This window comes from Halichoerus grypus, chromosome 10, assembly GCF_964656455.1.
Source record: "Halichoerus grypus chromosome 10, mHalGry1.hap1.1, whole genome shotgun sequence".
NCBI lineage: Eukaryota > Metazoa > Chordata > Mammalia > Carnivora > Phocidae > Halichoerus > Halichoerus grypus.
This window is the reverse complement of record NC_135721.1, coordinates 30,600,838-30,626,188: the sequence shown is the minus strand read 5'-3', so window position 1 is coordinate 30,626,188 and position 25,351 is coordinate 30,600,838. Positions and strand designations below refer to the sequence as shown.

Here is a 25,351-nt window from a genome sequence, read left to right as displayed (position 1 = left end):
GTGGTGAGAACACTTAAGATCTCCTCTTTTAGCAACTTTCAAGTATATAATACAATGTCGTTCACTATAGTCACCATGCTGTTCATTAGGTCCTCAGAATTTATTCTTCTTATCACTGGTAGTGTGTACCCTCTGATGAACATCTCCCTATTTCCCCCACCTCTCCCTGGCAATCACCACTCTTTCTAGGAGTTAGGCTTCTTTAGATTCCATGTATCAGAGAAATCATATAGTATCTGTCTTTCGCTGTCTGACTTCACTTAGCATAATGCCCTCAAGGTCTGTCCATGTTGTGGCAAATGGCAGGATTTCCTTTTTCATGGCTGAATAATATTATGTGTGTGTGTGTGTGTGTGTGTTTTCCTTATCCGTTCATCTGTGCACAGATACTTAGGTTATTTCCATGTCTTGGATATTGTTAATAATGCTCCAGTGAACATGGAAGTACAGATGACTCTTAAGATTGTGATTTTATTTCGTTCAGATATATACCCAGAAGTGGATTGCTGGATCATATGGTTAGATCTAATTTTTTGAGGAGCCTCCAACTCTTTTTCCATATTGGCTGTACGAATTTGCATTCCTACCAACAGTGCATAAGGGTTCTCTCCTTTTCTCCAAACTCTCCTTAGCACTTAACTCTTGTCTTTTTGAAAATAGCCTTTCTAACAGATTGAAGTGATATCGCATTGTGGTTTTGATTTGATTTCCTTGATTAGTGATGTTGAGCATCTTTTCATGTACCTGTTGGTCATTTGTATGTGTTCTTTGGAAAATGTCTATTCAGGTCCTATACCATTTTGAAACTGATTATTATTATTTTTGCTATTGAGTTGTAGAAGTTCTTTATGTATTTTGGATTTTAACCCCTTATTAGATAGATGGTTTGCAAATATTTACTCCCATTCCATAGGTTGCCTTTTCATTTTGTTGATTGTTTCTTTTGCTGTGCAGAAGCTTTTTAGTTTGATGTAGTCCCACTTGTTTATTTTCACTTTTGTTGCTTGTGCTTTTGGTATCATATCCAAAAAATCATTGCCAAGACCACTGTCCAGGAACTTTTCCCCTATGTTATATTCTAAGAGTTTTATAGTTTCAGGCTTTACCTTTAAGTTTTCAATCCATTTCAAGTTAATTTTTGTGAGTGGTGTAAGGGATCCAATTTCATTCTTTTTCATGATTAGTTATCCAATTTTCCCAACACCATTTATTGAAGAGACTGTCCTTTCCCCAGTGAGCATTCTTGGCTCCCTTGTCAAATATAAGTTGGCCATGGGTACACAATTTTTTTCTGGGCTCTTGATTCTGTTCAATTGGTTTCTGTGTCTATTTTTATGCCTGTACTATATTGTTTTGATTACTAGAGCTTTGTAATATAATTTGAAATAAGGCAGCATGATGCCTAAAGCTTTGTTCTTTCCCAGGATGGCTTTGGCTATTTGACGTCTTTTGTGGCTCCATACAAATATTAGGATTAAAAAAAAAAAAATTCTGTGACAAATGCCGAATGCCATTGGAATTTTGATAGGGACTGCACTGGATCTATAGGTGGTTTTGGATAGTATGAATATTTTAATAATATTAATTCATCCCAATCCATTAACCCAGGACATCTTTCCACTTATTTGTGTCTTCTCAATTTCTTTCATCAAAGTCTTATAGTTTTCAGTGTACAGATCTTTCACCTCCTTCGTTATGTTTATTTCTAAGTATTTTATTGTTTTTGATGCTATTGTAAATGGGACTGTTTTCTGTATTTCTTTTTCAGATATTTCATTGTTGGTGCACAACTGATTTTTGTATGATTTTGTTTCTGAGCACATCACTTTTTAAAGGTTTAACGCTTATTTTAAAACTGTATTTCATGTTATGATACATAAAACATCCTCAAATGGTTTAAAAATATGTTGCTATGACCATGTAAAGCCAGCAGTGTTCTGTGCCTATCAAGTTCTCAGATCCTCAGGAGATTAATTCAGAGATGAACGAGGCTAACTTGGGAATCAGTCTCTGGAGCTGGTTGTGGATGACAACGATTTTTAGCCTTTTTCCTTAAAGCATAAAAAATTCATAAACATCATCATGTAATGGTGATATAAATCAAAACTACTGAGGGAAAATCACCCATAATTCCATCACCATAACAAATTAACCATTTTTATGTTTCCATGTTTAGTCTATATATCTTTTAATGGTGACTGACATATCTCTTTAAATTATAAATTATTAATCCAAATGCAAGCTGCATGAGCTATGAAAGATGTTTACAAAGCATTTGAAGGATAGGAGCACATGAGAGGTTTGACTCATTTGTTTTTAAAAAACTCTTCTGATGGGGCGCCTGGGTGGTACAGTGGTTAAGCGTCCGACTCTTGGTTTTGGCTCAGGTCATGATCTCAGGGCCGTGAGATGGAGCCCTGCATTGGGCACTGCGCTCAGTGTGGAGTCTCCTTGGGATTCTCTCTCCCTCTCCCTCTGCTTGTTCTCTCTCTCTCTCAAATAAATAACAAAATAACCCCCCCAAAAAACTTCTGACACAAAGTAGCAATTAGTAAAAAATCATAATTTGTATACACATCTCATCTCCTGTTCTAGATCATAATCTCAGAGAACAAATGAGGATCATGGTTTGTTCACTATTGCATTCCCTGAAATACATAGTGTGCATTTTATACATAAAGGACAATAGTAAACATTTGCTGAAAAGTGAATGGGGCCTATCAAGATGGATGTGCAGCTACTGAGACCAGAAGGGGGGAAGCAAAGTTTCCTGTTCTCTCAGCTTCTCTCTTCCTTAGCCAATGACAATATTGCGTGAGAAGAGGGCCCAAGGGGTAGGTGTGGAACGCCACCATGAATCTACTCAATGTAACTCTCTGAGTCCCTGTCCACTCGTGGCTACCCCAGGCTCTCATCTTCACTTGGAGACCAGAGAAAAACACTATGAGATCTTTGAGAAGCTCTCCTCTTCCGTAGCAGCCAGAGATTCAAGAGGATTCATGAAGCCATCACCAGAGGAACACGCCGTCCCCGAAGAGGCACCCTAGGGAGTACCCTGTGCAGTTAGGGGCCTGAGGACATGTTGTGAGCTGGAAATGGACAGTTGTTAACCATGTGGCAGAACACCACCGAATAGATGCCTGTGCTGGGACAGAGAGCCACGTACGGAGAGATTTTATGACTCAAAAGAAATGGACAAGACCAGCGACTCCATCAGCAATGGCAGCACAATACCACAATGGCTAGAGAGGAAGGAACATTTGCACTCAGGAGCCATCACACAGGGAGAAGACCAAAGCAGTCCTTCCACAGCAGAGGCCAGCAAGGATCCTGGATACCGCCTGGATCTGAGGCCCCTCTCCCCTTTTACCCTGCCATCTCCCATCACTGAGCCTCCAGCCTCCGAATGTCACTGAGCATCTGCCCTCATGACTGAGTTATTCAAGAGACTGCTCAAAAGCTGAGACTCAGAGACTTTCGATTGGCTGGTTAAACAAACTTCATATTGTAACTAAAGAAAGTAAAGTTTGACAAAGTCTCCTTGGGTGATAGGAAATGAATTTCTGCAGGAGATGAGATTCTTGTATTTACTGAAAGAGGAGAAGGATTAAAAAAAAAATGGTGAGAAATACTGTTCTAGACTAGAGGATAGATACTTCTACTTCCTATAGATCTTGTGATTATGCTATCTTTTATCTTGATCTGGTATATATTACACTGGATATATATATCAAACAGGATCCATTATTCTCAGTTCATTAAGTTTGAAAATAATTCTCTTAATAATAGTGCTACGGTCAAGAATGTCTGCTGCATCCATTACTTGGTGCATTTTTAAAATAGTGATTTTAGGGGCGCCTGGGTGGCTCAGTCGTTAAGCGTCTGCCTTTGGCTTAGGTCATGATCCCAGGGTCCTGGGATCGAGCCCCGCGTTGGGCTCCCTGCTCCGCGGGAAGCCTGCTTCTCCCTCTCCCACTCCCCCTGCTTGTGTTCCCTCTCTCGCTGTGTCTCTCTCTGTCAAATAAATAAATAAAATCTTAAAAAATAAAATAAAATAAAATAGTGATTTTACATTTACACTGACCATTTGGACCTGGCTACATCAAAATGGCTGTTTAAAAAGGTCCTGCTTCAGACCTGTGTCCTATTTGGTCTTCTAACCACAGTCTATTGTAACCACTCCACTTCCTTCTCCTTGAAACTTCAGCCTAAAGAACATAGGAGCATTGCTAGTGGGAGTGGTGATTAAGGATCTGTTCATACACAACCAGCAATAGTGGCAGAAGTAAAGGCTGTGCACACTCTCTTCATCACATTTTTTGGCATAATTCTTTTTTTTTTTTTTTAAGATTTTATTTATTCATCCAACAGAGAGAGACACAGTGAGAGAGGGAACACAAGCAGGGGGAGTGGGAGAGGGAGAAGCAAGCAGGCTTCCCGCAGAGCAGGGAGCCCAATGCGGGGCTCCATCCCAGGACCCTGGGATCATGACCTGAGCCGAAGGCAGACACTTAATGACTGAACCATCCAGGCGTCCCTTTTTGGCATAATTCTTAAAAGTCTAGTCATTCAGGTAGTTGTATAGGATTGATAGTACCTTTTGATGGCTGGACAATGTATAGCATAGAATGGGAACTAGGGGATGATTCTACCTTTTGCAAAAAGTTCCCTCACATGCCTGAAATATTACGGTTTTCTTCTGCAAAAGGTGAGAGGTGGAGTAGGGGAGCAAGGAGAAAAGAGGAAGAGATTCATTCATTCAATTTACAAATATTTTTTGAGCCCTATTATATTCTAGGTGCTGTTCTAGGCACTCTTGATAGAAACAAAGCAAAGATCCCTGAACCTGGAGCTTGAGTTCTAGCAGGATATTGCTGAATATCTTCAACTTCCTGTTATGTTAGAATAAAACTGCTATTTAGTTAATTGTGGTCTGGTTTTCTGTTACTTGCAGTTGAATGTAATCCAAGCCATATGACACTTTGTGGGCATAGTAGTGCTAACTCTGCTGATCAAACATCCTCAGAAGCAGTGATTGTAACTAGACTTTACTCCTTCCAGGGTCAAGGACTTTCTGGCTTCCATTTTTCTGTTTGCTTTGGGATACTTCTTTCATGTTGCAGGTTTTTCCTCAAATGTCTGGCTTCCTTGGCTGGCCACTAATTTTTAAGACTGACTTATGAGAAAGCTCTTTGGGGGTCTGGGTGCATTGACAAGGTTTATTGCTTGAAGGGCCTTGCTGTAGGATCACTGGGTCCTGAACCAGCCTTATTATTTGGAGACTGCCTAATGTCAGTGTGAAAGGTCTGTAGATCTTTCCTCTGGGACTGTCTGGTTTCTTCAGAGGAGAATCTCTAGTTGATTAGGTATGAGCGGGGGAGAGGGACGTGCCTGAGGCTCCCCATAGGTCAGTATGAGCTTCTTATATGATACTCTTGTTTTCAACTTGATGACTTGTCCTTACCCTGCATGTGGCTTAGTCTTCAAGTCCAGAGCCTCTTGGGTTAATTTCTCCAGAATATGAACCTCCATTCTCCTGTGGAGTGGTATTTTTCTGGCTCCTTAGAATTGAGAAGGGGACTGGGGACTAGAGGCCCAACCATTTCCCACATATAGTTCACCAGTCACATTACTTTCGGAGTCACACCTTCACTTCTACCTTTTGTGGTCCAAGCCCTGAGACTCTCAGTTTCTAGCTCATTATTCATTGGAAATCCCCCTCTGAGATGCTTGGATTTCAACTTCCTCTGTTTTATTAGGTTAGTTATGACTTCTCCATCTACTTTTCATCTTCCATAAGTTTGTTGAATAGTCTTTGTTTCCGTTTCCTCTCCAATTTTTTGTTGGGGGCTAATACCTTTTTACTGTATTCTTTTACTGTTAGTTTACTAGTGTTTGGGAGGAGGCATAGGTGTGCGGTCATGCTACCATGCTTTCCCTCATCTCAGGAATTATGATAGCAAACATCCTGATAACTGGCTATAGCAATGGAAACCCTTGAGAAGGGTTTAATGGTTCAGCACGTTGTGGCAGGAACTAGAATCACTTTTTGGTGAAAGAAACCCTCCGTAAACAGGCTTACGGAAATGAAGAATTTATTGGCTCAGGAAAGCTGGGAGGTTAAGGGGGCTGAATGGACATTTTTGGTCTCAAAGAGAACTTCAGAGAGAGAATGTGTTACGTAGGAGGGAGAAAAGCTACCCATATTAGTTAGTAAAGATAAAATAAGTTAAATTAGTAAATTCAGGGCAAAATGAATGTGTCCACCACAAGTTTTGGAAAGAGACAGAACAAGGAGAGAGGTGGGCAGGGACAGCAGAAAGTCTGTTTTTGTGAATACAAAGGCAAGAGGAGCCAAGAACACAGTGGGGATTGAACCTGGGGTGGTTCAAGCTTCATTAAAGTTGTGATGGGCTCTTTCCCCACGGGTGTTCCTTTTTTTTTTTTTTTTAGATTTTATTTTTAAGTAGTCTCTACACTCAATGTGGGGCTCAAACTCACAACCCTGAGATTAAGAGTCATATGCTCTATCCACTGAGCCAGCCAGGTGCCCCTCCCCACAGGTGTTCTCATGATGGAACACCTTCTTTATGATAATGGCAAAGACCACATGCCAAAAAGTAAACAAACTAAACCTTGGAGGACTATCTGGAGAGGCATTTTGGAAGTGATGTGACCACAGATAAAAGAGTTGTATCATGAGGAAAATGATTTCTGTTTATAAAAAAGATTCTCTAGATTCTGTGGGCTTGAGAGAGCTTTTAGGTACTTCTAAACTGTTGTCTTTCTCCCTGACTTCATTAACTCCCTAGTTAATGAAGATAAAGAATCATGTGCTTGCATATTCTTATTGTCTCGCCAGTTGTTTCATTTGACACCATTGCCTGGAAGCAAACCCCAGGAACCCAGGACTGGGAAGTGGTGGGAGTTTTTACTCCTGGTGAGCCAGGTAAATTGATTTGGGACTGGAGTAATTGAGCCTACTGCTCTTGAGTGGATGGTAGGAGAAGAAAGGGGAGTCAACATGAAGTTGGCTTCAGGCATAACTGAATCCAGTGTTTCAAATGATGTCTTTAGGCCTGTTTCCCTATCTCCTAGCTCTGCTTATCTCTTGCAGTTTCATTCTGGGCTTCTCCAGTCCCAGATGCCTAAGCTCCCAGCTTAGCAAATCCAACACAAACAAGTCTATCCCAATAGTTCTGACCAAAAACTCCTGGAAGCAATTCTGATATGTTCTGCTGGGTCACAAATACATCTTTGAAACGAGCAAGGACACTGAGGCAACAGGGAACTCTGGTTGGCCTGCCCTGGTCACTTGCACACTTGTCATGATGCCCGTGTGAGAGTTCAGCCCCACCTGAGACACCAGGACTGGGTTCCTTACAGGAAAGAAGAGTTCTAATATAAAGGGGAGAAACCAGACTGTTAAAAACAAGAGATGTCCATTATAGGTTCATTTACCACTGATGGATTAGAATCTTGTCCTTGTGTGCTAATCAGCATGGTCCCTAAGAGGGATTACAACATTCGATACAAAACATTCTAAACTTTTGGAAAATGAACATGGAACTGATTTGTTCTGCATAATTTTTTTAAAGATTCTTTTTAATTAATCTTTACATCCAATGTGGGGCTTGAACTCACAACCCCAAGATCAAGAGCTGCACGCTCCACTGATTGAGCCAGCCAGGTGCCCCTGTTCTACATAATTTTAAGTAAATTTTAATTTGGTGTGATAATAGTACCAGCAGAAATGATGCTATTACAGTCTCATTTTTTAGGCTCCACAAATACCAGCTTAAAAATCTGGAGTTGTGAACATGGCGACTCTGGCAGAGGCTAATAGTGGAGGAGTCATTTCAGAGTAGGGGGTACATCCCCATTGGCTTGTCAGTGCCCACCCTGCTCCAAACTAGCATTCATCTCAGTTCCCCCCATTGTCAAAAGTTCTAAATCCAATTTATCGGAATTTTTCCTCCACTAGAAAAGAATTTACTTCACGTTTTATTTATAGTCAACTTTTCTGAAATCATTTTATAAAGTGAGGAATACCTATGGAATATAAAATTGGGAATAAATGGGGTATTTTTTTGGTAAACCAGATGTATACATGCCTACCTAAAAGACTTCAGTAACTCCTTCATAAAACCTTCACTAATTAATTTGGGAGTTGTGAATGAGTTTCTTACATGTGCTGAGGCACAAATGTGCTCATGTTCCTGTGGGGGTGGAAGTTCCTTGCTCAAAATATGGTTGAAGGAGGCGCCCACCCTGTTGCTAGGACCTGCTGCTCCATCCTACGAGGCACATGGTAGGCGTGATTTTCTCCACCCACCCCGCAATTAAGACAACGACCCATCCCACTCTGTCCTTTCTTACTTAGGTCTCAAAACAGCACTATATGTGCCTAGTCCAACAAAGTATCATGAGAAAGTTTCAGTTTCTGATTCTAACACTTCTTTTCGCAAGGACCTAACGAGTTCACAGGCCCCAGTGCGTTGGGATGGAGTAGAAGTGGAGTGGTGAGAAGCCATACCTTCCACTCTGCTCTCCCAGATTCTTGCTCCCAATCTTCTCTTCCTTTCTTTCTCAGCCTCCAAATTCCCCAAATCTCTGAATATAACTCACTAAGTCAAGAGTCAAACACCCCTGTATTTGTTTACAGATTCAAATATATGCCCCAGACCAGGAGAAGGTGTGTGTCAATCATTCACATCCCCCCTCCGCCAAGGCTTAAGTCCACCCTATCACCTGCCTCTCAGACAGATTGCTTTTCAGAACAGTTTCATTGAGACATTAAAAAATCATTTCTAATCATCTGTACTAATGGAGCAAGGAACAGAATGGCTATATAAATGTTGACAATGGTGTTATTCTTTTCCCAATCTTACAGTGTTAGAGTAGCCTACACTTTGTCCTATATTATACACTTGCCCTATTACTCAGCACATGTTCACAAGTGAGGTTCTATTTCTTGTGCTCACATCCATTATATAAGAGAAGGAGTGCTGTAAAGTATTCTGCAAATGTTAGATGCTGCTGTAATCCCCAATACATTTTTTTTTATAACATTGGGCATTGCCAAAATATTTTCAGTAACTTTCCCATTGAAGCCAAACATAACATTAAGTTCTTACTCAAATCATGGGAATCAGTGATGAAATAATTCTGAATTCATTTTTTTCCTTGTACAAAGTTTCTCCAGAAATCAGCGGTAATTCTGAATGTGGGCTAGCTCCAGGAAGCATTCTGCAGAATGAGAATCATGTCCACTATTAATGGGTCATTGTGTCCTTCTTCCCCATCTGAATCATATATCAATTTGGCCTCCTTAAAAATGATTTTGCAATCATCTAAATAAAGTTTCTTTTGATGATATGACTATAGTGGGAAGGTAAAAATTATCTCTTGCCTTTGTAATGGCGTGGATGGAGGTAGGGAGTATAATGCTAAGCGAAATCAGTCAAGAAAGACAAATACCATATGATTTCACTGATGTGTGGTATTTAAGAAACAAAACAAACGAGCAAAGTGGGGGAGGGAAAGAGATGACAGCACAGAAAGTATTGTGTTCCCATGAAACCATTAGTACTCATGTGGCATTTGGTTCTTAGTTACCACCATACTTAATGATTTAGATTGTTGCTCCCGCTATCACATTCTTCTAGGAGTATCTGCTAAAGTTGGTGGTAGAAGCCAAGATATTGAAGATCTAGGGACAAACAACATGCCTCTTTCTCTTAGCCAGGACGAAAAAACACTCTCTTGTAAGATAATACTAGTTTTTGTTTAATTTAACTGGGATACAAAGGCACTAACAAATTAATGAATTGATGAATTTTTAATAACTAGGGAATATGTGTATATGGCACAAAATTGAAAAGTATAAAAGAATATGTATTCTTTCAAGCTGTGGTTTCCAGGAATCCTGTTTCCCTCCCTGGGGGGTCTGACATAGATATGTTAGGTCTAGACTAGAAACTGCCATTACCAAGAGATCCCCAAATAAGGCATACAAGCAAAATGGAAGTTTGCCTTTCTCATGTAACAGTCTGGAAGTACGTGGCTCAGGCTGGGGAAGTGGCTCTGCTCCATAAAAATCACCAAGGGACCTTGTTGCCCTGCCTTCTCTTACAGTGTTCTGTACGGTGGAAGCTGATTCAGTCCCACCTGTGTTCTCCCGCATGTGGGAAGGGAAAGAGAGAACACGGAGGGCAAACAATTTCTTTCTAAGCAATGATGCAGCAATTCCACCATCCTTCTGCTCCTATTCCATTGGCAAGAACTTTGTCACATGGCCACACCTAGCTGCAAGGGGGGCTGGGAATGTAGTTTTTAGTCAGGTGGCTGTAAGACCAACTGAAAATGCAGAAGAGAGGTGATATAGCTGTGGGTGTCTAGAAGTAAGAATTGGGCACCAGGTGGCTCATTTGGTTGAGTGTCCAACTCTTTGTTTTGGCTCAGGTCGTGATCTCAGGGTTGTGGGATCCAGCCGCATTGGGGCTCCGGGCTTGGTGCAGAGTCTGCTTGGGATTCTCTCCCTCTGCCCCTCCCCCTGCTCAAGTGCTCTCTCTCTTTCTCTCTCAAATAAATAAAATCTTTGAAAAAAAAACAGTAAGGGGGCGCCTGGGTGGCTCAGTCGTTAAGCGTCTGCCTTCGGCTTAGGTCATGACCTCAGGGTCCTGGGATCGAGCCCAGCGTCGGGCTCCCTGCTCAGCGGGAAGCCTGCTTCTCCCTCTCCTGCTCCCCCTGCTTGTGTTCCCTCTCTCACTGTGTCTGTCAAATAAATAAATAAAATCTTTATAAAAAAAAAGAGTGAGAATCAATTCTTTCACAATGTGGCAATGATGTCAACTGGATTGTGAATCATTGAATCTGTCTCAGTATTGAATTGTAATGTCTGGCATGTTATAACTAGATCCCTTCAAAATACCAGGGATAAAGTAAACAGCAGTCAATACAGGCCTGATGCTTCAACCCATTTCATTTCTAGATTATGTCTTTTTTTTTTTTTTAAAGTAGGCTCCGGGCCCAGTGTGGGGCTTGAACTCATGACCCTGAGATCCAGAGTCACATGCTCTACTGACTGAGCCAGCCACCACTCCAAGATCATTTATCTTCTTTAACCCATTCTTTTCTCTCTTTTATCTGAATCTGCAAGGCTGGAGCTTGGTAATCTGGAGGTGATTGGCAATCGTCCTTCCCCACAACAACACTGGGCAGACTTAATCTTTTAAAGTTGTGAAGTGGGTGAAATTTATCTTTGGTGATCTCAGTTCTTTACCTCCCTTCCCTGGACATATAATAGCGATGGTGCTAGTGACCATTCAGAACCTCACACCATAGGGCACACAGGGCTGCTCTCCATGTAAGGTTATGGCTGCAAAATTCTCTCTTTTTCTTACCCAACAAATACATCCTTAGTGTTCCACTTCTAGCTGGTTGATAAGGTTGGGAAGTTGGGGGCAGAGAAGGGATATAAGGAGTGGTTGAAATGTTGCTGCTTGTGACAAGAACTCAATTTGTCTAGGTAGAACTATTGCCTCACCTAGTTTAAAACGACTAGAGTTTGTCTTACTGTCTGTAGAACCAAAAAAAAAAAAAAAAAACAACTTTAAATTGCAGATGTATATATTGGTATTCAGGAAGAAACAATTCTAAATATTGTTTTTGTACATTTCCACTTCTTTTCTGCAAAAAAGCATTGCACACTATAGAAACAATCAAGCAGATGGACTTTCTCTCTTCTCCCTTCCTATGGTCATTTTGATGTCATTGGCAGAAGAGCTGAAGCCATCTTAGATCTTTTTTCTTTCTTTTTTTTTTTAGAGCGAGAGAGACTGTGCATGTGCATGGGGGGTGGAGGCACAGCAGGGGGAGAGGGAGAGAGAATCTTAAGCAAGCTCCATGCCCAGCTCAGAGCCCGATGTAGGGCTCCATCTCATGACCCTGAGATCATAATGTGAGCTGAAATCAAGAGTCGGACTCTTAACCAACTGAGCCACCCAGGTCCCTCACTACTATCTTTTCTCACTGTAAATCTTAATTATAAGAGTTGACTTGGTGATATGTAAGTTGATTATAGCTATCTTACTTCTCACTTTTTTTTTTAAGATTTATTTACTTATTTTTAGAGAGAGAGTGAGCAGGGAGAGGGGCAGAGAGAGAGGGAATCTCAAGCAGACTCCATGCTGAGTGCAGAGCCTGATGTTAGGCTTGATCCCCAGACCCTGAGATCATGGCCTGAGCCAAAATCAAGAGTCGGATGCTCAACCAACTGAGCCACCCAGACCCCAAGCTATATTTAGTTCTCTACATTTGTTGCAAGAATAGTTAACATTTAAAAAAATTTTTGCTACTAATAAAAGATTCCAAAAGAGAGTACACATATTGGCCAATACTTGACAAAGACTCAATGACGGATATATTTATGCAAAGAGTACAATGCTTCCCACATCACAGCACAGGTGGAAAATATTAGTACTTGTATGACACACTGATGGGAGCTGGGGCCAACTGACCTAGAGGCTCTGCCTGCACCTGCCTCACCTAACTGTCCCAAGGGTTTAAGGGAATCATTGCCTTGGCACACTCCATTCATTGGGTGGCCTGGTTGGAGAAGACTTATCTAAAATGCTGGTATTCAAAATGTAGTTTTCATATCAGCAGCATCAGCATCATCTGGGCGGCTCTAAAATTTTAGAGATGCAAAATTGGGGGTGCCTGGATGGCTCAGTCAGTTAAGCATCCAACTCTTGATTTCGGCTCAGGTCATGATCTCAGGGTCGTGGGATCACGCTTCTCATTGGGCTCCACACTGCGCGTGCAACCTGCTCAAGATTCTCTTTCTCTCTCCCTCTGCTCCTCCCCCACAACTTGCTCGCTCTCCCTAAAAAAGAAGAGAGAGAGAAAGAAAGAGAATTATCCCATTAATACTCTCAATTATTCTTTAAGTATTTTAATACTTTTGGCTTAAACTTACTGGAATGAATTCTGTTCTCTGCAACTGAACTTTGATATAGTCAGCTCTGTTTTCAGGATGATGCATGTAATCACTGATTTATTTAGCAAATATTTATTGAGGGTCTTCTCTGAACAGGTGTTTATATATAGTATATGTTATGTATTTATATATAATTAAAAATCATATTCCTAAGAAAGTAGTTCCATCCAAATAGGGCAGAAAAATTAAAGTTCCAACTCCAATCTAATCACCATAAATAATAGTTTCTATGTCCTCATTGGTATACTGGAAAGAAGATGGGAATTTAGAGACAAAATATTAGTTTTTCTGAACATGGCCAAATGGAGACAGTAAGGACTTGCCCTGTCTACCTCATAAAGTTTCTGTGAAAATCATATAAGGCAATGTATGTGAAACTGCTTGTATATAGTAAAGTTCCATGCAGTGCTGGTTATTTATTTATAATTAGTAATAATAGTAAATTTATCCTACAAACTTTTAACATTGGATGCTTATGATAGCACCTTTAAAGAATACTATTTTTATTTGCCTAATTCTCAATTCAGTGCAAATTCTGATGTTCATGTAATGGCATTCTTTTTTTTCTTTTTTTTAAGATTTTATTTCTTACTTGACAGAGAGAGAGACACAAGCAAGAGAGGGAACACAGCAGGGGGAGTGGGAGAGGGAGAAGCAGGCTCCCTGCTGAGCAAGGAGCCCGATACTGGACTCAATCCCAGGACCCTGGGATCATGACCTGGGCCGAAGGCAGACGCTTAACGACTAAGCCACCCAGGCGCCCCCATGTAATGGCATTTTTAAAGGTAAATCAGAGAATGACTACTTTGTGAAAGGAATTTTCACTTTTGAAAAATATTCAAAATAGGAAATCTTTCAATAGATGTGCCTCATTTAATACAATTGGTTGATTGATGAATTTAAATCATACACATTTTGGTACATCCAGTGTACAAAATGAGCTTGGTTGAAAAATGTAATTACATCTTTTAAATGATCTCATTTCAAGTATGGGTGAGGAGCAAATCAAATTGCAGATCAATCTTTGAGACAAAAACATAGACATAACTTGCAAAGCTTACATGTTTTATGGGCTTCTTTTTCTTGAGCTACGAGAAAGAGGAGCTTAATTCAGACCAACGAATGTCTCGTCAGTGGCTACTATGTACAATGTTGTAGGTGATGAAGTCACAAAGATGAATGAAATACAGCCATTCTCTAGGCTACAGTCCAATCCAGCATGTCCAAAGCAGCAGCTGCTTGTACATGTGGCTATTGGTCACTTAAAATGCGACTCGTGCAACTCAGAAATAGAATTTTGCATTTTCTTTTATTTTTAACTAATTTAAATGTAAATAGCCATGCGTGACTAGTGGCCATTGCATTGGATGGCACAGGTCTAGCCAAACTCAAGAGCTGACATGTGGTTAGGATGCGTGGGCAAAACACTTTCCTTGTCTTAAAATAAAGGTAGTCTATTGATCTTCTGGTCATAGGGGTGACAGTGGGGAAAGTGCCACAATGGTTTGGGACCATACATTGTATCAAGAGAAACAATTATACAATTCTGTTAAAAATCCATTCCTTTTGATTCAAATGTCCCCTAACATGTTCAGAATGCAAAGACATTGCCAGGCCAAGAAAGCTAAAGATAGGAAGGGTTTAAAAAAAAAAAAAAAAGGAGGTCTAAAAAACCTAGTTTATCGTTATCTTAGTATTCCTTGTCATTTTTAAAGTTGTCCCAGCATAAAAGATCGGGAAAGAATGGGTGAATTAGTAACTTGCTTACCAAAGAAACTTCCTTGATGGGATGAAGTGGGGTGTTTCCAAGAAATTTTTATTTTTCTCAAATTAAAAAAGAAAAGAAGAACCGAGAGCTCATACGTAACAACAAAAAGGTATTAAGTACTACTGATCATTCCCAGTTATTTTACATTCTACACAATTGGGAATCATCGGTAGCACTTAGTACCGTTTTGTTAAGTGTGAGCAACTGCTTGTTAATTTTGTTTCACTATATTTTCATATGTAAGGTGAATTTACTTTGATAAATTCTATTTACTCTCACCTGGGGATAGAAATGCTATGATTTTACTCTTTTTGCTTATTAAAATTATTTTTAAAGATGTCTAAAACGCTCTCAATTCACAGGAGTTAGAGCGAAGTGGAAATAATTTAAGTATTATTTCTAAGACTAAGTGGCTATCACCGATAATAAGAATCTGAATTTTACCTGTCATTATTTGGTAGATGAGCTAGTCCTCTAAGGTAAATCTATTTTATTTTTGCTGATTTATCACAAATTGTTATTTATTTTTTTAAAGAGGCCAAACATGGTGGCAGTTCTAGCCCCAAAGCAGATGTGCATGATGATAGTACCTGAAAAAGAATACCACTGTGGTTACACTTGACTACACAGCGAGCGAATAGTGCTCAGGGCACTTCCTACAGGGTGCATCCTCTTGGAACCAGTGGCTTCTTTTCACCATAACAAACCCAATGTAGATCAAATTAAAAGGGCTAGCTTGGGTACAGCACCACAGTGCCCTTTCTTGGGGATCTCTGTCAAACACAGAAGTGGTATCATCACAAATACACTCTGGATTTGACAAAGTTTCATAGGAACTAATTGATTTGTCTCCGAATGGACTTTGTTGGTGTTAAAACAGGTCTTAATTAAAATATAGCTCTATGGTTTCGATCCTTTGGAAATGTGGCTCACGAGCATGGTGTGCATAAGGGTTTTATTTACCTGATTTTGCAAGAGCTGAGGCAGGAAACAAAGTTTTGTATATTCAGTGAAATAGCCGCAATATTGGAAATTGAGTTTGGGTATGAAAAGTTCATAATTTGTATCTCCAGTTGTTCAAATTATGTATCCATCACAAAATAAAGACACTTCTCTCATGATTTCTGAGCCTTTTCTATAGAAATTAAATTTAAAAATGAACATGAAAACAGCTTAATTTGTAATTTCTTATGGAAGCTAATTAAATTTCCTTGTATCAACAAAAATGGTGAAACTATAATCTATTCACTCCTTTCTAGAATTATAGCTGCATAGCCCTGGCAGAAATTACGGAATAAACTGGTATCATGATAAGTGACTTTAAGATCTGTGTTCATGGCAGTAAAAATAAAACAATAATTAAATCATTCTTCTTGATGAAGAGTACTGGCTCTGGAATCAGATAGCTTGGATTCTAATTCTGACTCTGGTTTACTTTGTCTCTAGGGCAGGTCCCTCAACCCTTCCTGGATTGTTTCTTTTAACTGTACAATGGGCATAGTAACAATAACACCTATTAGAGGGCTTCTGTCAGAATTTGCTGACAGACCCGTATAACGGTTAGCACAGTGCCTGGCACACTGTGAATGGCTGTTATTATTACATGTATATTATATGTGCCTTGTTTCCTCAACTTGATTGCAAACTTTGAGAAGGCAGGGACCATCTCTTACAGTTTTCTGGTCCCTTCATCACCTAGCACATTATCTTATAAATTAACAGAGTCGGCCCTGAGATTTAAAACTAAAGGGAAACTCAGGGTTAGATTATAAAGGACCTTGACTATCAATTTCCCTAGGGCTGCTCTGGACCTGTCTCCCACTCTAGTAGAGCCCCTGAATCCACTTTGAGTTGTGGCAATGGTAGTTCATGGCCATTTCTTAGCCTAATCAAGAGCAGCCAATCCAATCAAGCATCCAGACAATCAGCCAAAGGCCTGAGGCTATATGTAGTGCAACAGAAATTCCAGATGGTCGTGGCATTTAGGAGCTGTTTCTGGGTTTCTTAGGCATTTCTGGCTACTGGGTGGTGTATAATTTCTTTATCTCATCTAAGTTAAATCATGCAGAGTATAATTTATGCCCTCCTTTAGCTCTTCTCATGGTAGAGTGATGAGCTAGCTATCATTTTCCTTATCAAAGGACTTATTGTCACTGAACAACTTATCAGCAACAAGCTCACAGATAACCCATGGTCAATGTACTGATCTGTGTCCTTTAAACATGCTTTCTATGTTTTACTTCTTCAGTTTTTTTATTGAACAGTTGGAGCTATTCCAAAAAGGAACTAAGTTTCATGCTGATACTTAGTATTTAGAATTTAAACTTAAATTCTGTTTATCAAAATTACCTACCTTCTGTTAGTAAACACTGAGTATAGCAACAATGTTTGGCAAGGCTTGGTTTCCTTATGGATTAATGTGAGAATCGCATTTTAACCTGGTATAATCTAGGAGTTGGAGGTAGCCTTTGAGAATTTAATATTTTCACCATCACTATAAAATATTTGGAAAGTTTGGATAAGGCCTTCCTTCTGGCTCTTCTCATTCTTCCCAATGCTCTGCCAGTAATATTTCCTCATGTAGCTGGCACTGCAGCTCCCTCTTGGATGTTTTTCTTTTTTTTTTTTTAAAGATTTTATTTATTTGACACAGAGAGAGCTAGAGAGAGCTAGAGACAGAGAGCAAGCACAAGCAGGGGGAACCGCAGGCAGGGGAGAAGCAGGCTCCCCGCTGAGTAGGGAGCCTGATGTGGGGCCTGATGTGAGCCTGGGATCATGACCTGAGCCGAAGGCAGCCGCTTGACCGACTGAGCCACCCAGGCGCCCCATCCTCTCTTGGATATTTCTTTTGTCCACTTCCATTCTATCTTAATTTAAAAAATAAATTCCTAAAATTTTTTTAGTTCTATTTTGTCAGTGTACACTTGCAGCTGCACACAAATTTGATTATAAGCTCTATGGTGCTGTGAAAAGCTTGCAATTTTTTCCCCCCAAATGACAGGCAGTGTAAATTACAAAGTACAAAATAGTGTATGTTAAAGCACTGCCAGCAATAAATAAAAACGGCTTTTGGGGAAGAAATAACTTTGGAAATGAGGGAGAACGAGGCGGGAGGAGGAAACCGTCCACATACACAGTTAGGAAAAAGCCACATTTAGAGGAGCATCTGAGGGATAAGGACAATGGAAACACGTAAGGCATCTTGATCGAAGGCAGTCCTCCAAGGGGTAAGTCACAGAGGGTAGTTAGGTTGTGTTAGATTTGCTAGTTTCCTTCCTGAAAGATACTGGACTTTTATTTCCCAAGGACCTCAGCCCACTCAGGTGAGTATCTAACTTGTGCCAGGGATCTGCACAGGAACTGGATTTGCAAAGGTGAAAAAGAGCACAGTTCGTCTTCAAGCGTTTCTAGTCTTTAAAACAGAACACCCTAAGAGGTAAGTATAAAGGGCCCAGCTGGAAAAAGAGAAAGCAGCTAGAAGCTTGGAAGAGTCCTCAGGGCTCCACGGAGGAAGTGAGTTGTGGTCCGAAGGACAAACAGAATTTTGTTAGGCTTTTGTATCTTTCAAAAATAAACGATAATGTGAAATAAAGAGATCATCCCGAAAGGAAAGGGTTGGGATGAAGGATGACGTATTATATGGAAGATTTAAAACACATTTAACTGGAGCAGGACACACCAGTCCCCTATAACTGTCAGGAAAGAGGGGTCTAGATGACAAATGGGTGCTAACTGATTAAACTGACATTCACCCCCGTGCAGCGTCTTCTTCAGACTTGCACCTTGCGAAATGTACATCTTGACTGCTGTTCTCGAAAATCTAGTTAGGGGCGGGAAGACAGTGCACCCACTTTCATCAGATTTTGAACACAACATAGGGAGAAGGCTACTTTCATGGTTCCAAACCCTTTTCTCCGCTTAGCCTCTGTAGTTTTAAGGGCTGTACGAGGTCTATCTGCAGGGATTTTAGAGGTTTTCCTCATCCTCTTCTGAAGAGAAGTAATAAAAAGCATTTAAATTAGCGGGAGGGCGGTTAACACCCGCAGCCCTGGCTCCACTGCACGCCTCACCGCCCGCGGGGGTTCACTCCGCGCCGGCCTTCGGCTGAGTCCAACAGCGCTAACGGCCGCCGGGCAGCAACGGCTCCCGGGCAGCGCGCTGCGAGCGTTGTGCGCTCGGGACTCGCAGGCCAGCGGCGAGTTCACAAGGCGCAGGGAGGGGGGCGAGGCCGAGCCGTGGGCGGCCCTTGACGAACAGTCCTTCCGGCCAATTGGAAGCCTGGTCGACTTTTCCCCCTGCCAATAGGGAGCAGGACCCAGGCTGAGGGGCGCTTCCCGCGGGCTGCGGCTGGATTCGATCCTGCGCGGCGGCTGCTAAGGCGGGGGCGGAGGCTCGGCCTGGGCGGCGGGGAGCGGATTAGGGGAGGAGGGAAGACCGGAAGCCACGGTCGCGTCCCCATCCTTAGATTCGCTCCCCCGGGCTGGGAGCGGAGACGGAGGAGGAGGGAGAGGCTGAATGTTGGCTCCGTAATAAAGGGGAGCGGCCGCTCCGGAGCCTCCTCCCGGGGCGCCCCCCCCATCCCGCCCGCTCCCTGCGACCCACCCGGCTCCTGGACGCCCGGCCCCCGAGGCCGGCCCGGTAGCGCAGACCTTCGCTGAAGAGACTCGGCCAGTGGCGGGGACTGGCCGGCGGCGTCCGAGGCCCGCGCCCCGCCGCCACCCCCACCCGCTAGCCCGCCGGTCCCTCCGGCCGCCGCCATGTCCTCCTCCTCATCCTCTCCCAGGGAGACGTACGAGGAGGACCGCGAGTACGAGAGCCAGGCCAAGCGCCTCAAGACCGAGGAGGGGGAGATCGACTACTCGGCCGAGGAAGGCGAGAACCGCCGGGAAGCGACGCCCCGGGGCGGGGGCGATGGCGGCGGCGGCGGCGGCGGCGGCCGGAGCTTCTCACAGCCGGTAACAAAGCGCGGCGCCCCGTCCCCTGTGCCTGGCGGCTCCTCGGGAAAGCAGGGCCCAGCGGCGGGGACTCGGCCCCGGGGCCTTCCGCGCGCCCAGTTTCCCTCTGCTGTTGCGCTGACCCGGTCGGGAAGCGCCGGCTCCTCTCTTTAGGGCTTTTATTCTTTGCCCTACCTGTTTCCCGCATCCCGACCGCGAACCTGGCTCCGGCCTGGCTGCAGGCCCCGCGTGCGAGTTGTCTGCCGGCCCTGAACTTGGGGAGGGTAGCCGGGCGGGGGCGGCGGGGCGGCTTTGCTTCCGCTCCGGGGGGGCTTTGGTGCGCGATTAGCTCTTTGTTAGTTTAACTCCTCCGGCGGCTGGCCGGCGTCGTGACGACCCTCTCTCTCCCTTCTGCCCCTGTGCCCGCAGCGTCCGCGCGCCCGTCTCGGTCACAGGATGGTTGCGTGGGCCGCCGGGGTCTCTCTTCGTCTGGGTCCTGAGCAGAGCCGTAACCGAATGACAAATTGCGCTCTGGCCCTCACACCCTAGTTCCCCTTAAGGTTTAATTTCAGAATTTTTACTCTTGGAAGGCATGGCGTGCCTGCTTTGCTACCCAGTTTTCTGATTATTGCTCAGTACAGATTTTAGCTCTTCGATTTAAAAAAAAAAGTGTTGGTAGGTGTTAACACCACCCTTATTTTCAAATAAAACGAATCTTAAAATCATATCAGCTGTTCATTGACCCTTTATTCCAAATTTGCCCCACGAAAGGAGAAACTGAACTCGGAACTGCATTAAACACACATTCCTGCATTCTTGTTGCTCTTATCAGAAATGTGAGCTGGAGGCAGAAGGAATGTGAAAATCGTCTTATCCACAGCAAGTAGTAGTAACTCAGCTTCAGTTGCATGGAGACTTTAAGGAAACAAAGCAAAGCAAAAGTTTTTGCCCTTTTTTGGTGCACTTAAGATGTCTTAATGGCTTAGATGACCTTTAAACATTTATCACATTTTAATTGTGATTTTTTGAAAGGAAGCTTTACCTGAAGTTTAAGAAATTGTACACGTATATTCTACTTAGAATGTTTAATAAAAGTATTAAGAGGCAAATTATAAGTCTTTTAGCTGTTGTTTGAATTTTTATGTAAAAAATTCAGGTCAGTAGTCCCCAGTGTTAAGAGTTTCCAAATATGAAACAGTGACACATAGGTTTCAACACATTAGAATAAAGCAACTTTTTCTTCCTCTAAAAAATGTTTCCTTATGGGGGTGCCTGGGTGACTCAGTCGTTAAGCGTCTGCCTTCGGCTCAGGTCATGATCCCACGGTCCTGGGATGGAGCCCCACATCGGGCTCCCTGCTCGGCGGGAGGCCTGCTTCTCCCTCTCCCACTCCCCCTGCTTATGTTCCCTCTCTCACTGTCTCTCTCTCTGTCAAATAAATAAGATATTTTTTTAAAAAATAAGTGTTTCCTTATGGCTAGATACGGCTTTTGATTTTTGTGCCTAGGTATTTGGAATATTCAAAATGTATCTTGGGCATGTGAATAAAAGAAATGCATGTTTTCTTAAAGTTTCAGTTCAAAGCCAATTCCACTGTGGAATTTGGAAGCCGGAATATTGTAACTGATATTTTGGATGGAGCCGATGGATCAGTGTATTTCTTTTGCCAAAAGTCCTCTAAGTTTTTTGTGTAGTAGCATGAAATGTCTTCCCTTAAGTGTCTTGAAAAGATACTTTAATCTTTTTATGAAAAAAATTTTTTTTGAAAAATAGATATTAAGGCAATAGTATTATTTTGGATGTTGGGAAGAAAATAATACATAATTAATATATCCAAAGTGAATTGTATCTGGCAGTGGAAATAGCACTGGGCAGGGCTTGGGGAGAGTCAGAAGTCTTAGCTAGCATACAATATGTGCCTTAGGGAAAGTCCGTTAACTACTACTCTTGAGTTCGCTTAGTCTGTAAAATATAAAAGTTGAACCTTTCCATACCTGAAGTTGTAGTTCAGTGATTACTGTAATGCAGCTTTTAAATTACCCAAGCAGAAACTACTATATGCAGATTGAGTTATAAATTCTAATTTTTGTTTATTTTACTGTTGTTTTGTTTCTTAGGAGAGAGTGAACTGCTTTTATTTAACTGTAGAACCAATACTGCACTGTGAAATCTAATGAAGGTTTATTTTTCCTGTTTTAAACCTTTTTATTCATGTAAATTTTGGTACTATTTTGAAATTATTGCAGCTATGGAAACCTGTACATAATAAAATTTTATTAGGATAGGCATTCCCTGGATAGAAGTTTAATGTCTAGTGCGTCATCAGCCAGAAATATGGTAATTCATCTAACTGAAATGAGTTTGGCTCCACCTCAGTTGTCCTCCAGTCCAGCCAGGGAAGAAATACCTTGTGGTCAAACTGTTAAACAACAGTAAATGCAGATTAGGTACAATGATAAGCAATCTTTTCAACTCCAGTTGGAGGTTTGTAAGGTGCAAAGTAAGACTTCAAAAATTTATATTATTTAGCTTTAGATAATTAAGTTTCCACAAGTGCTTTAATAATGTATTAATTAGATTTAAAGAGGAAAGTGAGTATTTAAGAAAAGCAGTGTTGGGGTGCCTGGATGGCTCAGTCAGTTAAGTGTCTGACTTGATTTCGGCTCAGGTCCTGATCTCAGGGTCGTGAGATAGAGCCCCACCTCAGGCTCTGCACTTAGAGGCTATTTGTCCCTCTCCCTCTGCTCCGCCCCTCTTACGTGCTGTCAAATAAATAAATCTTTTAAAAAAAGAAAAGTAGTGTTTTTACAAATGCCCCTGTTTAAAGATGAGTTGATCATTGTGAATGATAATGATGTGTTAAGGTGTATAGAGAAATGAGTTAGAAAAAAAGAAATGCATTAGCAGGTTGGATATGAGAAATAAGACACTCTTCAAATTTATGACTTCTGGCACTTAATTTGAAGATCAAAAATTCCTAGAGTGTTTCAGATTAACTGGGCTGCATTGTTGAACAAAGCTGGATTATGGAGGTTTGTGCTATGTATTATACAATTTATTCTCATAGAGTGAGTGGTGTTCTTAAATTTAGCAGGACCTTCAAGATCATATTAATGGTAAATTTCTGTATCTGCTTATTTTTAAGAAAGCAGCTTGACTTCCAAATATTAGGGTTTTACTTGGCAAAACCAATTGAGGAATTAAATTGGGAGGTTACATAGAAAAGATCTGCTTTTATAAAGACTGGTATCAATAAAGATTTATGGAGTGCTAATTCATTTTGGAGACTTTCAAGTTTTTCTTTTATTCTATTCTGCCAGTGAGTAAACAGGCAAATCAGGTTGTTAAAGTGGTTTGTTTGCTGATGAGGTGAAAATTTAAGTTTCTCAACTTTTAATAAATAGACTTACAAGATGGCAAAATGCCAAGATAAAAGTGTAGATCTTAGGATTTTCTAATGGTATATATTAGGTAGAAAATCTAGTTTGAATCTAAGATACACTTCTATACTTTTAGGGTCTGAATTACAGAGATGCATAGGGATATTATGATGGCTTATTGGATGACTATGGGATGGGAGATGAGATGAGGTCACTTTGTTAGCTTAACTCCTACAGGAAAAGTTAAGAGGCTGACAGTGAGCATAGTAACTACACCCTGGGCAATAAAAAAGTTAAAGGATGTGTGCCCTGGAGGTAAGTGCCAGCGTCTCGAGGCTTCTATAGCAATAACGTTCTCTGTCTCCTTTAGCAACTCCTGTTGCAATAGAGTGAGGATTTTCTGGCTTGGCATTAGGAAAGAAGTGAAAAGTAATAGGTTTTACTATCTTTCGGTTTTAACAAGTCACTGTATTTCTTTGTGTTAGTACATACAGTGAAAAGAGTTGCTAATAGAGCCATAAGCCCAACCAAGGCAGGTGTCTTGGATCTGCTACCAACATGCTTTGTGACTTAACCTCTCTGGAACTCGGCGATCACATGAGAAGGTTGGATTAGATGATCACTGTGATCTCTTAACTCATCAAAAATCCAATACTTGAGCCCTTTTTGTGTGCTAGGTGCTGTTCTCAGTGATGGAGATATAAAAGTTTAAAAAAAATTCCGTATCTAAAAATCTGTGATTCTACGTCATTTAGTGCTTTTTTTGCCTCTATGAATTGAATACAACTTTCAAAGCTTGTAGTTGCAGCCATAGCAACAATTCAGGTGAGCTTAAGCAAAACAAAAAGTTGGCAGAGGTAGGGAGTTTATTGGCCCATGTAACTGAGAAAGCCAAATTGTGGCAATGGTTTCAGGCATGGCTGGATCTAGGGATTTAGATGATGTCATTGAGACTTGATTCTGTATGCTCTATTTCCTCTATGTAGTTATAAAGCTAGACTTACATTCTTTTTTTTAAAGATTTTTATTTATTTATTTATCTGACAGAGACACAGCGAGAGAGGGAACACAAGCAGGGGGAGTGGGAGAGGGAGAAGCAGGCTTCCCGAGGAGCGGGGAGCCTGATGCGGGGCTTGATCCCAGTACCCGGGGATCATGACCTGAGCTAAAGGCAGACGCTTAACGACTGAGCCACCCAGGCGCCCCTAGACTTACATTCTTACAGCTAGCAAGTGGAGAACACCGTTCTCCCCAGCGTCCGTATGTATCCCTTCTGATCAACACTTTTTTTTTTTTTTTTTTTTTAAAGATTTTATTTATTTATTTGAGAGAGAGAATGAGACAGAGAGAGAGAGCATGAGAGATGGGAGGATCAGAGGGAGAAGCAGACTCCCCGCTGAGCAGGGAGTCCGATGCGGGACTCGATCCCGGGACTCCAGGATCATGACCTGAGCCGAAGGCAGTCGCTTAACCAACTGAGCCACCCAGGCGCCCTGATCAACACTTTTTATCTTCTCTCTCCCTGCAACTAATCACTGGGCTACCTCTGAAATTGGTCAGGCATGACTGTGTGATTGAGAATACCAGTGGAGTAACAGAGTTCCAGGTGCGTGTGTGTGTGTGTGAATGTGTGTATGTGTTTAATCAGAAGAAGGGAAAGGGGTTCTGGGTAGGCAAAACCAAATAATTACTACATGAGCAAAAAAGCAAAGGTTTTTTTCTTAATTAAAAAAATTTTTTTTAATTTAAAAAAAGTTTATTTTTTTTTATTTTTTAAAGATTTTATTTATTTGAGAGAGAGAGAGAGCACAGGAGGGGGTAGGGTCAGAGGGAGAAGCAGACTCCCCACTGAGCAGGGAGCCCAATGTGGGGCTTGATCCCAGGACTCTGGGATCATGACCCGAGCCGAAGGCAGATGCTTAACACCCAGGTGCCCCAAAAGCAAAGATTTTTTAAAAAGTTATTTGAATCATATGGCTGTTCTTTTTAATCTTCGCTCTGTTATGTGATCAAGTGTACCTAAAAACTTTAAATAAGAAAATTAAAGGGTTTCCCGTATTTTGGATCTGCTCTATTGTTTCTTTAGAAAAAAAAAGAAACGGGTGCCTGGGTGGCTCAGTCGGTTAAGTGTCCAACTCTTGATTTTGGCTCAGGTTATCATCTCAGGGTGGTGGGATCGAGCCCATGTTGGGCTCCATGCTGGGCATGTAGCCTGCTTAAGATTCTCTCCCCGCCCCCCTTTCTCCCTCTCTTAAAAAAAAAAAAG

At 41.7% G+C, this 25,351-nt stretch overlaps 2 protein-coding genes across 4 annotated transcripts in view; one reads left to right on the top strand and one right to left on the bottom strand.

Annotated features, from left to right (window-relative positions):
- The window catches only part of GALM (galactose mutarotase), a 103,763-nt gene extending 83,545 nt beyond the window's left edge, over positions 1–20,218 (bottom strand). Inside the window, exon 1 of the mRNA XM_036066161.2 lies at positions 19,901–20,218. Coding sequence (XP_035922054.1) covers positions 19,901–19,913 — 13 coding nt within the window. The 5' untranslated portion in view covers positions 19,914–20,218. The remainder of the gene's footprint in view (positions 1–19,900) is intronic.
- HNRNPLL (heterogeneous nuclear ribonucleoprotein L like) overlaps positions 19,195–25,351 on the top strand; it is a 36,584-nt gene continuing 30,427 nt past the window's right edge. Inside the window, exons 1-2 of one of the 3 annotated variants that reach the window (XM_078056205.1) lie at positions 19,549–19,726; positions 24,646–24,691. In XM_078056205.1, the coding sequence (XP_077912331.1) occupies positions 19,683–19,726; positions 24,646–24,691 (90 nt within the window). In that variant the 5' untranslated portion in view covers positions 19,549–19,682. Of the gene's footprint in view, positions 19,727–24,645; positions 24,692–25,351 lie in introns of all 3 variants that reach the window. The other 2 variants (XM_078056204.1, XM_078056203.1) reach the window with 2 other exon arrangements.